The sequence below is a fragment of the Strongylocentrotus purpuratus genome, unplaced genomic scaffold (assembly GCF_000002235.5).
Source record: "Strongylocentrotus purpuratus isolate Spur 01 unplaced genomic scaffold, Spur_5.0 spur5_scaffold_1, whole genome shotgun sequence".
Taxonomy (NCBI): domain Eukaryota; kingdom Metazoa; phylum Echinodermata; class Echinoidea; order Camarodonta; family Strongylocentrotidae; genus Strongylocentrotus; species Strongylocentrotus purpuratus.
Window position 1 is genome coordinate 48,591,042 of NW_022145594.1, and position 14,051 is coordinate 48,605,092.

The following is a 14,051-nucleotide window of genomic DNA, read 5'->3' on the forward strand; positions in this document are numbered from 1 at the left end:
GTGATTTTGATAACCAGATGTGGCTTTTTTGTTAAAGCTCAAGTTTATTGTCTCTTGGCTTCATAACTAAATGATAATAATAATATGCCCATTAACATAGCTCAGCTACTCTACAAATATATTGTACTGTGCTTCATACAAAGTATCATTACCCAACCTTTAGCTGAGCTGCCTGCCATGATAAGATGCTCACGTGTTCAAAGAATTTATTCCTACCGGGTGCCGGTACCCATTAACTTCACCTGGGTGGAGAGTGGCAAATGTAGATTAATATCTTGCCTAAAGGACATTATTGCTGTGGCCAGACTTGAACTGCAGACCATGTGATACACAGTCAGTAATAAGTCTTTAGTTCATGAATTGAAATCTGTGTGTCTATGTAGCTACTGCCTGAGTGATGCCGTCTGTGCACGGTACAACGTAGAGCTGACACCCAACCATATACCTGAAGCAGAGACCCCCGACGCCATCGTCTATCCAGCCCAGCAGAGAGAGATCAGACCACAGGGTCAACGTACACCACCTAGGGGTAACTCTAGGGGGCAGAGCTATACACCACCCAGGATGAAAGATAATGATGAGGATGAGAGACGAGATGTCAACACTGCTAGAGAGGTAGGTATTCAAATTGTTTATTATTAATATACAGGCAAAGTTATCTATAAAGGTCACCCAAGAAAAACACAAAAAGTGTCTACAAATGACTTCAAAATTATGCAGCCCGCCTATTAACATTCACTAAGAAATCTGATTCAATATCACCAATTCTCCGTTCTCTCCATTGGTTGCCAGTTGACAAAAGGATTATTTTTAAAATTATGTTACTGGTTCATCATTCAGTTTATACTCTTTCTTCCCCTACATACCTGAGCAACTCTGTTTCAAAATACAACCCATACATGCCAACTGTTCAGATTAAAGAGGAACATTCCTCTTTTTGGGAGAAGATAATTATCATTTTAATGCAGGTGTTCCTCTTCCTGTACAAATTTGTCTGTAGTATTGAATAGGAGAGTTAGGATTGTTCCTCTTTTTTTTTTAAATAGCATAATTTGTACAGATTTCTGATTTTCGAATGTTGGCATGTATCGTCCTTGTTTTCACGAAGTGACGGTAGTGAGGAAAATCGTAACGCAAAGTGAATGCAATTTTTTTTCACTACCATCACTTCGTGAAAACAGCGACGGTATGTACAACCCCACACGAAGTCTTCGCTCCTTATCAGACACACTATTACTTAATACACCCAGAATAAAACTTGCTTGGGGGGATCGGGCTTTCTCCGCAATGGGTCCAAAACTCTGGAATAAGCTCCCTCTACAAATACGCCAACTGTCGTCAACAGAAACATTCAAATTACAACTGAAAACTTATTTGTTTCTTTCGTTGTAAATATTGTAATATTTTAATTTACCATGTCTAGGAGAATTTTGAATTTTGTTTTTCAGTTGATTGTTGTTTTTCTTTCTTATGTCTGTTACATGTCCTTTTCTCTAAGCGCCATGAGCACCGAAAGGTGGACCTGTGCGCTATACAAGTAGCCACTATTATTTATTATTATTATTATTACTGGAGACAGGTGGCCTTTCTAGACCTGACTTATACAGTCCAACCTGTCAATAGCCGCTACCTTTCAATATTGGCCACCTGTCTACAGCGGCCTCTTTTCGTGTTTCCCTTGGGTGTCCTTAAAGGGATCGTTTAACAATGTTAAATCTGAGATACACAGTCCTACATGTTACCAGTGTCTGTGATATGGTGTAATATTGAAGCCCTAAAAAAAATTGCGCTTCAAGATGATCAAGAAGTGCCTCAAAAAAGTAAAAATCTTTGAGTGACCAGTTTTACCATACTCGTTTTCCCCAATAGACGGTAGTGTTATGAAAACCGTTCAGCGAACGGTTTTCAAAATTTGTAATTCCAATCATTAATATCTTGATAATCAGACAGGCGTTCCTGACTGACTTAAAGGTTTATAATTATCATTGCAGCATGAGCTAAATCAAGGATTATTTCTAAAGGATCTAAGACAAAGTTACCGGATCCCTTTAATAGACATGTTCGCCTAAATTTCCTCCTAGAGGTAGGCACTATAGTTGACCACTATAGACAGGTGGCCTTTATGGACAGTTGGGGGCTAACACATATTTTACTGCATAAATAAATATGTATTGGTTTTTAAAGACTGACCCGGTATCTGCTGAAAGGGTCAGTTTACAAAGTAGAAATAAGATATGCTGTTTACAAATTTACTTTTAGTTTTACAATCCTATGATGTGTGTGACACTATGTTGATGATGGTATCAAGACTGATTCTTGTATACAACTTAGACTGGTCACCACATGACACCTGCTCTTTTGCCCATATTCTCAAAAGTCATCTAATTTTAGCTAGGTTCAATCCACTCTATGTTGTTCTTAATAATAATAATAAAAACGTTACTTATAAAGCGCTTACCACCGAAGTCTCTAAGCGCTATACACACAAAATAGACTGATATACAATTACATCTTATACAAAACTAAAAATGCAAATAAACCTACAAATAACAATACATATGGAATACACATCAAAGTGAACAGAGATAATTAATCATCGAACGCAATTTTGAATAAATGTGTCTTGAGACTAGTTTTGAATAGGTTAACGGTTTGACAGTTTTTTACATTTAAAGGTAATTTGTTCCAAAGTTCAGCAGAAGCTTTGCGAAAGGAGCGATTACCATAAGAGAGAGTTGACACAGAAGTAGATACGAGGTTTAATTGTGAAGATGACCGTAAATTGCGTGAGGGTTTGTATTCCTCGATTAATTCTTGCAGATAAATTGGTGCCAATTCATGAATGCATTTATAAGTTAAAACTAAGATTTTGTACATGATGCGGTACGTCACCGGCAACCAATGCAATTCGCGAAGTACTGGGGTGATGTGTTCACAAGAACGTGTGCGTGTTACAAGCCTGGCAGCAGAGTTTTGGATTCTCTGGAGTTTTGCAATGTGCGACTCCGGAAGGCCATAAAGAAGGCTGTTGCATTGATCAAGACGGCATGTAATAAATGCATGTATAAGCGTTTCGGTAGATTTTTTATCAAGAAAATTTCTAATACCACCTATCTTGTACAAGGCATATGAAGCTGAGCGACAAATATTTTTTATATAATCATCCATCCTAAGATCATTTTCAAAGATGACACCAAGGTTACGTGCACTTTTGACAGGTTGTATCGGAACATTAGCAATTTCGACAGATGGTAAATGGGAGGACTTTCTGAATCGAGATGTTACATGTATAACCTCGGTTTTATCCTCATTTAACTTCAAATCATTAGCAGTGGACCAAGCTTTGATATCATTTATACATCTTTCAAGTTTAGTAATAACAGAATGGTCGGAATCACGTTTCAAAACAACATAAACTTGGGTGTCATCTGCATATATCATTCGGCCTAAACCATGCGCTTCAATAATATCTTCAAGTGGTGCAGTGTACAGAGTAAATGATAAAGGGCCGATGACGGATCCCTGAGGAACACCTTCAAGTGGAACATGAGGTTTGGATAATGAGTCATTAATGACAATAGATTGTGAACGATTCATAAAGTAGGTTTTAAACCAATTCAAGGCAGTACCTGATACACCATATCTATTACGTAAGCGATCAAGAAAAACATCATGACTGATAGTATCGAAAGCCGCAGAATAGTCTAAAAGTATTAAAACAGCTTCATCACCTTGGTCCACAGCTAACAACAAATCATTATATACACGTAAAAGAGCAGTTTCAACGCTATGAGAAGATCTATAAGCAGATTATAGATTCTCACTTTCTCTCACTTTTTCATTTTGAATGTGCTGTATTGATTTTATAGGCTCAGCGTATTGCGTCATATGAAGACAAACCGTTGCGTCAGCCATCAACTATAGGTATGTTTATTTAGTACGAAAACAGAATTTCTCATTCAGTTCGTAGTTTTACTTACTACACTTTTGTATATGTACCTGTCATAGTTTTGATTCTTGCTTAAAGATAAAGTTGAGTTCTGGTCATGCAATTGCATTGTGAAAGAAACTGTGTGGAAGCGATCAGAAAAGGTTGATCATCTAGTATATAAGTATTGGTGTGTACTGCAAGGTTTTGGAGTCATCAAAATCATAATAAATTTGGCCCAGTCTTGGCAAAGTAACAAGAACTGTACACAGAAAGATGTATATGGGACTACACAAATGTTTGGGCTAGTATACCTTGATTTCCTTATCTTTCTATTCTCATTACTCAGCCAGTATACATTTTTACCAAAATTGTTTGGCAATTGACATTTATTTGTAATCTTGAACATTCAGTGTACATTGATTCTGTAAGAATTCATTTTCTTTAATTTATCTTTAATTTACGATTTGATCCACTTTCAAAGAAATTAACTCTTATGCATTCGTTAAAGTCTCGCTCATCACCCTTTGAAATACTCAGAAGTGTTTCGTGCAAATATGACTCTATTGGCAATTCCACACGATATAAAATCGACTTTCATTTCACAAAACCCTTTCAGATCATTCATGGCCTTCACAAAATTGTATTATTCCTTTATTTTGAAGAAATATAGATATAGATATATCACTATATAGTGATATAGAATGGAATTGAAGAGTAGGAATATTGTATGTTGAAGCAAGTATTTGTCCTCACTGCTAATGTTGCTGAATATGAAAATGATAAGTTTGCTATTGCTGTTTGTTATATGTTTGTTGGTAAACTTTAAGTCACTGTTTTATTTGTTTTCCTTACCTTCCAGGTATAGCTCACGTGGTGTCACAACCCAAGCCTAACATTCCTGAGCCTACGAATAACCATGACACGGAAGGTGTTGCAGGTAAGGGTCAATATCATGTAAAGGCGTGAATAGATTCATGGCAAGTGGATGTATATCTTTATCATCATCATCATCATCATTAATCAATGTCATCATTATTATCATCATCATCATCATCATAATCATCAATCATCATCATCATCATCATAACCATTTTCATCACCATCATCATCATCATCATCGTTAATCAACACCATCATCATCATCATAACCATTATCATCATCATCATCATCATCATCACCATCACTATCATCATCACCATCATCATCATCATCATCACCACCATCACCATCATCATCATCATCATCACCATCATCATCATCACTATCATCATCATCATCACTATCATCATCATCACTATCATCATCACCATCACTATCATCACGATCATTATCACTGTAACCATTTCCATCATCATCTTCATCATTGATGTTCTTTTTTTCCTTGCTGTATGGTTGGACGTTTCATTTCCTTAATGGCCCGTCTCTGATATTTAGTCCAAGCTATGAATGTAATCATTATATTTGTCTTACCAAGCTCAATGCTCAATGCATATTGTTAAATTTATGTTGAATATTAATTTTAATTATTTGTATGCGCCTTGAGCATTTCTAGAGATGGATATGTTGCGCTTTATAAATATTGTTATTATTATTATTATTATTATTAAAAGTGATAATTATGATACTTTCTGAAATTGAAAACAGAGATTATTTGTGGTGAAACACTTTGTTCAGAATGCAGATATTCAGTTATGTGATTGATTTCCTTCTTGGCGTGAAACTTCTATAAAGTTCATGAGGTTTGGTTTTACAGTAGTGTCTAGCCCTTCATTAACCCTATTTTAACTGGGCTATTTCAGACCAGGTTTTTACTGGTGGGGGTCAATTTGACCCCCCCCCCCCTAAGATTTCGGCCGTTTCATCGCCGATCGCCGCAAAAATTTGCATGCATGTCAAGTGAAGTGTATAGAATACTATGGTAATTTCAAATTTTTGAAAAATTCACTCATTTGCATATTTATGGTAATTTATGCAAATAAGGTCATCAAATTCACATTTCTGCCCATAAATCATAGATTATTCATGTTTACGTATTCTTTTTCACTACATAAATTTATTAGACCATTTGGAATAATAATACAACACAACAAATTGGAAGAGCCAGGTTATTCCTTATGTTATCTCTTGTTTTTATAATTTCTTATGTATTTCATTGTTTTTTTAACTTATGTATTTTATTGTTTTTGTTGTTTTATTTCATATATAACTACAATTCAACTATTTTGACCCCAAAACAAACATCTAAACTTTAAACAAGACTGAATAACGAATGTTTTATCTATTTTTAGGAAAAATGACTTTTACATACGTTTTGTACACAAATCACGAAAATGAGCGATTTTCGGGCTGACATGCTAAGACAAAAGGTCACGTGACCTTGTAACCGTAGGTCCGATTTTCGAAAAAATAGGTTTAAAAGATGCGTAAGACTCGAAAGTAAAAAGTCGTGAAAGGAAAATTTTATATCTGCCGTGGTTTCGGAGTAGTCGCGAAATTTCTACAGGGGGGGGGGTCAAATTGACCCCCCCCCCCCCCAGTTAACATAGGGTTAAGGAGACTGGGGAAAAATTTTAAGCAGGAATTTGCCACACTCAACCCAGGTGATGTAAATGGGTACCTGGCAGGAATTAATTCTTTGAAATGCTAGAGCGCCGTAATGGCAGCACAGCTAAATCCGGGGTAATAATCTCCAAGTTTGGCAGCGCTTAGTGATTGTAATAAGGGCTATATAAAAACTTTGAGTAGTATTATTATTAATTGATATGGATTCTTTTTTAACAGGTGCTTCCGGTCGTTATGCAGGTCCTCCTGAGCCCCCGCCACCCAGACACATTCCTCTTCCCACCCCCGCATGGCAGAGTGTTACCACTATACCTCAACAAAAACCAGGTAAGATCTACTATGTGCCTTACTTTATTTTTCATTGTACATGGCAATGACCCTCTGTGTTAGTCCCTCTTTACCTCGCATCCTCCCTCTCATTTTATCTCTATCCCTCCCACGCTATCCCCTTCTTTCTACTGTTTTCTATTCACTCTGCAGTTGTAAACTTGATGATCTCACATTTGCTGTAGCTTTATGTCATCACAGATATATTATATTCAGGCATGGGCTGTGTATCAGGCTCTGATATGGTATTGAGGTTGGTGTTAGATTTGTGCTCGGACTCCGTTTAAACTTTAAATCTCCACTGTACTACTTGTAGCTACTTGCTCCCTCTATAGCAAACAATGCCTAATCAGTAACCATTGGTCCCCTATGATCTTCTTTTTATTATTTTAACTGAGAGCTGAGTTGATGAGATAACCACCTGTCCAGTGACCTTGCAGGGTGGTCTAATCCCTCCTGTAAACTAGTACAGATGGGCTTTAAAAGACCATGGAGCAATTATTACTGGAGTATGTGACAAACAATCCCTAAATAATTTCCATCTTTTTTCATCACATCTCCAGGTGCAATGAACCATCAAGCCTCCCTGGACCAGCTGACCAATCAGATGGGTGCATTAGGAGCAGCAGGACGGGGGATTCCCCCACTAGCACTAGGGCGTGGTCTAGGGCGTGGCCTGGGGCGTGGTCTCGGGAGGGGATTAGGAAGGGGTGTAGCCCCACCCCCTGGATTCTAGAGTGCATCTGGTATTCTAGTGATGTACTTTGACATTGACTGCTGTACCTCCTTCTCTAGGGCTGGTGGAGGGCTCCAGGAGATTGCCTCAGTAGAGGTTTTAAAAGATAACTGCCGCTGCAATAGTACAGATATTTGCATGATCAAGGAATTGAAAAGGCTTACTCAACCTTAGAAGAGGCGTAGAAAGTGACTGTTACGGTATTGGACGAGGGATACAGGGTACAGGTTGATCCATTGAATAAAGGCTACCACCGCTTGTATTCTCAAAGATGAGCTTTGAGGTTGGATATGCCAACATCTCCTCTAAGGGTGGAATAGAGATTCTTAAGATAAACATTTTCATTTTGTCAAATATCATATCATTTGTGCTTTCTGTTCATAAAACTCACAAGAATAAGTAAGAGGATTTTTTTTCGAAAAGTTCTCTTGTTGGATTCAAACCATTTGATATACATGTATGTACAGCTGTGATCACGAGAGAGGTAAAGATGCATAACAATTATTATACAATACCACCTATGCTTTTTGCATGTTGATTTGTAAACCATTGTTTTATACCCATGTATTTGTTTAAACATTAGAAAATACAAGATAGGCATAAGTATGTATATGCAGAGTTCCTTTAGTCATAAGAATGAAGGAAAAAAAAGGTCTTCCACTTAATAAGAGATTACCAAGCTGGGCAAGAGGATTGATTTTTTTTGTTTTCTTTTTCTGCTTGTGAAAACTACTGGTTTAAAAAAAAAGGAGTGCATCTGACCAGGAGGCGGTCTTTGTTACCCAGTCTCTCGAACCAGAGAACAGGGTCGGCATTCACTGGGTGGGGTCTTTATAGGTATAGAGCGGTAGTGGTAAAATTGTGGTTCAAGGGTTTTCGTTGCACAATATCCATTCAATATTTTTTAAATATTGCCTTCAGAGGTTTAGATGGCAATACTGCAACCTAAATTTGCAAAAAAAGCAGAAAAAATATGCCCAAATTTTCAATGTTGAAGTGCATTCCTGATATCTATCCAGGCCGGATCGCTATGATAAATTACCAAATATATCAATTAGAAGGTGGTTTCCCTGCAAAATTTGTATCATCACGTATTAGTCGAAACATATTCTTTCACATGATTGGTAATAAGAGCTTCCATTTCATTTTTTGAGAGGGGGGCATTTCCAAAAGTGGCCATACCTTTAAGATTTGTAAACTATATATTGTTTTATACCCATGTATTTGTGTAAATACTAAACACCACAAAATAGTCATAAGTACAGTGGAGTTTAGTATTGTAGAAATCTAAGAGAATCTTCTTGCCATGTTTATGATTTCATGTGTGCTCATATTATAGTCTCATGAAAATACCTTACATCATGTAACAAGTTTTTATATTGAGAAATTGTGATTTTCTTGTATAAAAAAGCAGATTAAAAAAAAATGACAATCATGATGTAACAGATGTCATGTTTTTTCAGATTTCTTTTGTAAAAGAAGAAGGCTGGGTCTGAATTTGGGGGGCTTCAATCACGGTTACAGTTAATTTTTTTCTGAAACGATTACTGATCTGTTTTGCTTATTTTTCAACTTGTTTTAAAAGAATCAAATCTCAAATGACGGAAGATAGATTATGCCAAAGAAGGAGAAGAGAAGAGGGGATGAAAAAAACTGAATTCATCAGGGTAAAAAGAGAGAAGAGATTCAAGAAGAGGATGTAAAATAAAGATAACATGTTTTTGTTTAGCATTAGTTTGCATTCAGTATTATGTAAATAAACACTTTTATACCAACATTTTGTTAATTTGTTGTCATTTTCTTTCTTTTATACATGTTGACACTTTCCTTTATTTGTATTGATAATTAGACTAAAACCACAAGGTAGATTATTTGATTTAAATCACCTGCATTGTACATTAGTAGTCATTATAACACTAGTAGTATTTATGGTGATGATAGTGATGATAACGGTGATGATGATATTGATAATGATTGTGATGATGATAATGGTGGTGATGATGGAGATGATACCGCTTCCAATGATGAGGATAATGATGGTGATGGTGATGGTGATGATGTGATGATTGTGGTGGTGGTGACAAGGAAGACGAAAAGAAGTTTGCTCCGGAAGTTAGCCTCATTATTACACAATGACAAAAGTAAATGAACAGTTTCTGCCGTTGGTGGGGCTATCATTTTAAAAGCAATTACAGAAACTTCGCTTCGCATTTTTAATTTTAAAGACCGTCACCACTACTGGGCCAGAAGGGATTAGACCACACAGAGAGCCATCGAGGTCACTGTGACAGGTGGCTATCTCATTAACTCGGCTCTCATTTAACATAAGAAAAAGAGGATCATGGGGGACCAACAGGCACCGATTGGGGAAGTTTTCTATATAGAGGGAGCAAGTAGCTACAAGTATGGCAGTGTGCCTTTAATGTTGGTCTATGATACAACTTTTGTCACACGCTAAATGAGGATAGTCCGACGAGAAGTAAATACATATCTTCCACAAAGATTCCAGGTACTTGGGGGGGGGGGGGGGGGGAGGGGGAGGGGGAGGATACCAACAAACATTTTGAAATAACAGACAACCCAATCGATCAAACTATGTTGAGGGAAAATCACGTAAAGACATATTAAGCAGTTGTACTTATGGTGGTTGAAACAGCTGTCTCGTTGAACCATATATATTCACAAGCTTTCTAGATCGTGAAGAAGGATTATAAATTATAAAGTTTGAAAATACCCTCTTTTCTCTTTCGCACGCGCAGGCGTGTTCCAACGGGACTTATATCACACCGTTTATTACGCGTGGCAAGGCATATTGGAGGTGTTCATTTAGTTAAAGTCTGAACGCATTCTCGTAGGTTGTTTGTGAGTCATGTTTCAACTGAAAGTAAGAAACAGGAAATGTGATTTAAAACCCACATTACATTCAAGAAGGAACTTTACTCCCCTCTCTTTCTTTCCTTCACTTTCTTTTTAACTCCCACTCTCTTACTACCCGGCCATGATATAAGAAATGTTTCAGCTGTAAATGTATAAATACTTCCCACTTATCCATTGTTCTGTCTCTTCTGTCTCCCGCCTTCCCCTCTCCCTCTCTGTCTCTCTCTCTCTCTCTCTCTTTCTCTCCCTCTCTCTCTCCTCCCGCCTCCTCTCTCTCTCTCTCTCTTTCTCTCTTTCTCTCACTTCAAAATCCCACTCTCTTTTCTGCTCTGAATTTATCTCTTTCTTTGTAAAATAGTCTCTGCTAATTAACTTCCCTATACATCTCTCTTTATATCCCACTTTCTTTCCCATTTGCTCTCTCCCTTACACTTACAGTCTTTTAATTAAGAGAGAGAGAGAGAAAGAGAGAGAGAAAGAAAGAGAGAGAGAGAAAGAGAGAGAGAGAGAGAGAGAGAGAGAGAGAGGAGAGAAGGGGGTGGGGAGCGACACTTTTTGTCTTAACTTTTGTTTTGTTTTGCCTCAGTGGAGAAGCTTGAACTTTGAAATGTGAAAAATTAATTACAGGAAAAGACAATCACATAATCATGTCCATATTTTCCGAAAGCTTTTTGAGGGAGAGAGAGAGAGAGAGAGAGAGAGAGAGAGAGAGAGAGGGAGGAGGGAGACGGCGGAACACTGATTTATCAATATATTAACATACAAACATTACTGAAGGCTAAAATATTTTATAAAAGAAACAAATTAATACGTAGCTAATGCCTTTAAAAGAAATAGAAATACATTCAGAAGTGTGCAAAAAGAATAGAAAAAAATTGGGGGCTTTCTACACCTGTAGTTTGACAAAATAAAGACATTCGTCTTGGATCAAGCCCGGTCGACGTCTTGTTTTGTCAGATGAGAATAACATTTATTACTCTGGTCTACCGGCCTGGTGAGATTCATTCACGGACATGGGCTTCCTCTGAAACCGGACAAGCAATCAGCAAGCCAGAGGAAGTCCCGATTTAGCGCTTGAATCCCCCTCTCCAGCCAAGCAGTGCCCCTCATTACCCCCCTCACTCAAATCTGTCTCACACGGAAATGGAAGCCTCGCAGCGTTAGCCGTGCACGCCCCGCAAGATCGAGCCGTTTTCATAATTCACTCTCTTGCACGCATATACGCATGTATCGCAAAGTGTTCATTCACGCGAAGAGCTTTGTGCGAATGGGAATAAAATATACTTTATATATCACGTGAAATATATATTTTCTTCGCTTTGGAAATGTATTCTTTAATTATTTGGACATAATATTATTTGGAGCGACCAGGAGAAAGTAAAGAGAGAAAATGGCGGTCCGTTTGTTCACTTGGAGTAACTTTGGATTCATATTATTTTATTTATCAGTTTTAAGAGGTAAGTACCCAATTCCTTGCTCTTAAGCATGGCTTCGTGTAAAGATTTAATTTAATTTCAAGTCTATATTAAAACAAGGACGCCATTGGTAGCCTATACAGGTTGTTTAAGACCTCTGATATCAAAGAAAATGTGTTTATGGCATGGACAGAACATCTTTTTTCATTGTAATCAAGTAGAATTAAAGTTAAATTCTATATGAATAAGTGATATAGATGTTAAGATAATGGAATATCCTAACCTTATGGGAAATAGAGTAGAGTAGGGAGGGAATGAGAGGGAGACAGAAAGAGAAGGAAAGGAAGAAGATAGAGGGATAGAGAGAAAGGAAGAGAGATAGAGAGAGAGAGAGAGAGGGGGGGCGGCGCTATACTATATCGATGACAAAATAAAGGGCATTCAAACTTAAATAACATATTATTCTATATGTGACGTCACAACTTAAAATGAAACCCTCTCTCAGAAAATAAACATCACCTAATTATTTTCATTCATCGCTGTAATTAGATTTGCAGACATTTCTCTTCAAATTCTCTAGTCATACTTCCAATCAGGATGGTTGAATAATTATAATCAATTAAATCACAACGCGCTGCCATGGTCCATGCAGTAACACGTCTCTAAAACAAATGAAAATGAGGGGAAGAAAATACATTAAGGTTGAAAGAAAGTTTGATTTAATTTGAGTTTAACCTTAGCAGGGCGGTACCGTTAATATGGATATTGAGAGGTTCGCTTAATCTCTACCATGGGCCCTGTTCATACATCAAACACACATGCGCTTATACATGTTATACACCTCAGTAATACTGTCAAATCGTGCCTCAACAACCTCAGGTCAAATCCTAACCAGCTATCTATGAGAAGGACTGATTTTTAAAAATATTTTGTTCCTTTTTTTATATTTATTTATCTATTTATTCATATTTGTATTCATTGATATATTTTTAGATCTTTTCGGGGGGGGGGGGGCAGTTCCCTCGAGCAATTTACGGAGGATAGTCGTAGGCTCACACAATTGACTTTCATACACTTACTACACTTTGCTTCATCGAATGTTATTGAATGTAACCATGGGAGTTGTATACGGGCACAATTATTCGCCATGTTTCTGCTTCTATTCAAAGTGAATTACTTTTGGAGTGGACATGCCCTTTAACCCATGCCCTTACCCTGAATCTAACTTACGAGCCCAAATGCAGTCCTAACCATAACTTTATAAACCTTTGACCAACTACAGTCCGGAGCAATTGATGCAGGAGCATGTCGTGCAATGTTGTGTGGTCCGCCAAGAGGTGACGTCACTTGTCCGAATATCATCAACGTTCTTCAAACTGATTGGTTTAGCTATTGGTTTATGTCTTTAAGCACCTTGTAATTCTTGAACCCCCAAAGTACTGTTTCTTAGAAGAACCCGTGTGAGATATATATTTGGACACGTTCGAGACTCTCTCTCTCTCTCTCTCTCTCTCTCCCTCCCTTCTCTCTCCCTCTCTACCCCTCTCCCTCCCTCCCTCCCTCCTCTCTCCCTCTCTACCTCCTCTCCCCCTCTCCACCTCCTCTCCCTACCTCCTCTCCCCCTCTCTACCCCCTCTCTCTCTTCCTCCCTCCATCCCTCCCCTCTCTCCCTTTCCCTTCCCTTCTCTCCCTTTCTTTCTATCTTCCTCTCCCTCTCCCTCTCCCCCTCTCTCTATGACCTCCTGTGTTGTAATGGCCTCAAAACCCTATCCTCATGTCGTGCCATCCTTTAAAATAACTCCTGAATGCAAGTAATTAGTACATTTAGAAGACGGAAGGCAGAGCAGGCAACAAATGTTATTGCTCAGCAGCTCGTATTTTTAAAAAAAGGTATCGGAACAAGTAGGAAGGTATTCTAATATTAAGAAAATGATAGTAATCTTCTAAATCTGGCCTTTTTAAAATATTTGATGAAATATATATCTTTCTTGGCCCGTCTATATACTTGGCTCTACACGACATAATATTCTTATAAACAAACAAACAAATAAATAAATGAACACATAAGCAAACCAATACATCAGCAACAAACATAAACACCATGTAAACATGCCCTTAATTAGTATTTTATAAAAGGATATTGTACTAAATAAACGTCGAGAAGTGATATTACAGGAAAGTAATGATGATGATCCTCACAAC

General features: G+C 37.6%; 2 protein-coding genes across 6 annotated transcripts in view; both read left to right on the top strand.

Annotated features, from left to right (window-relative positions):
- Positions 1–8,517, top strand: part of LOC105438992 (protein maelstrom homolog) — a 16,877-nt gene extending 8,360 nt beyond the window's left edge. The window contains exons 9-13 of the mRNA XM_030978410.1: positions 384–615; positions 3,870–3,924; positions 4,791–4,868; positions 6,714–6,821; positions 7,385–8,517. Of these exons, the coding sequence (XP_030834270.1) occupies positions 384–615; positions 3,870–3,924; positions 4,791–4,868; positions 6,714–6,821; positions 7,385–7,557 (646 nt within the window). The 3' untranslated portion in view covers positions 7,558–8,517. The remainder of the gene's footprint in view (positions 1–383; positions 616–3,869; positions 3,925–4,790; positions 4,869–6,713; positions 6,822–7,384) is intronic.
- A 2,803-nt stretch (positions 8,518–11,320) lies between these two features.
- The window catches only part of LOC586619 (uncharacterized), a 61,631-nt gene continuing 58,900 nt past the window's right edge, over positions 11,321–14,051 (top strand). Inside the window, exon 1 of one of the 5 annotated variants that reach the window (XM_030977047.1) lies at positions 11,321–11,891. In XM_030977047.1, coding sequence (XP_030832907.1) covers positions 11,825–11,891 — 67 coding nt within the window. In that variant the 5' untranslated portion in view covers positions 11,321–11,824. The remainder of the gene's footprint in view (positions 11,892–14,051) is intronic. The other 4 variants (XM_030977063.1, XM_030977069.1, XM_030977056.1 and 1 more) reach the window with 4 other exon arrangements.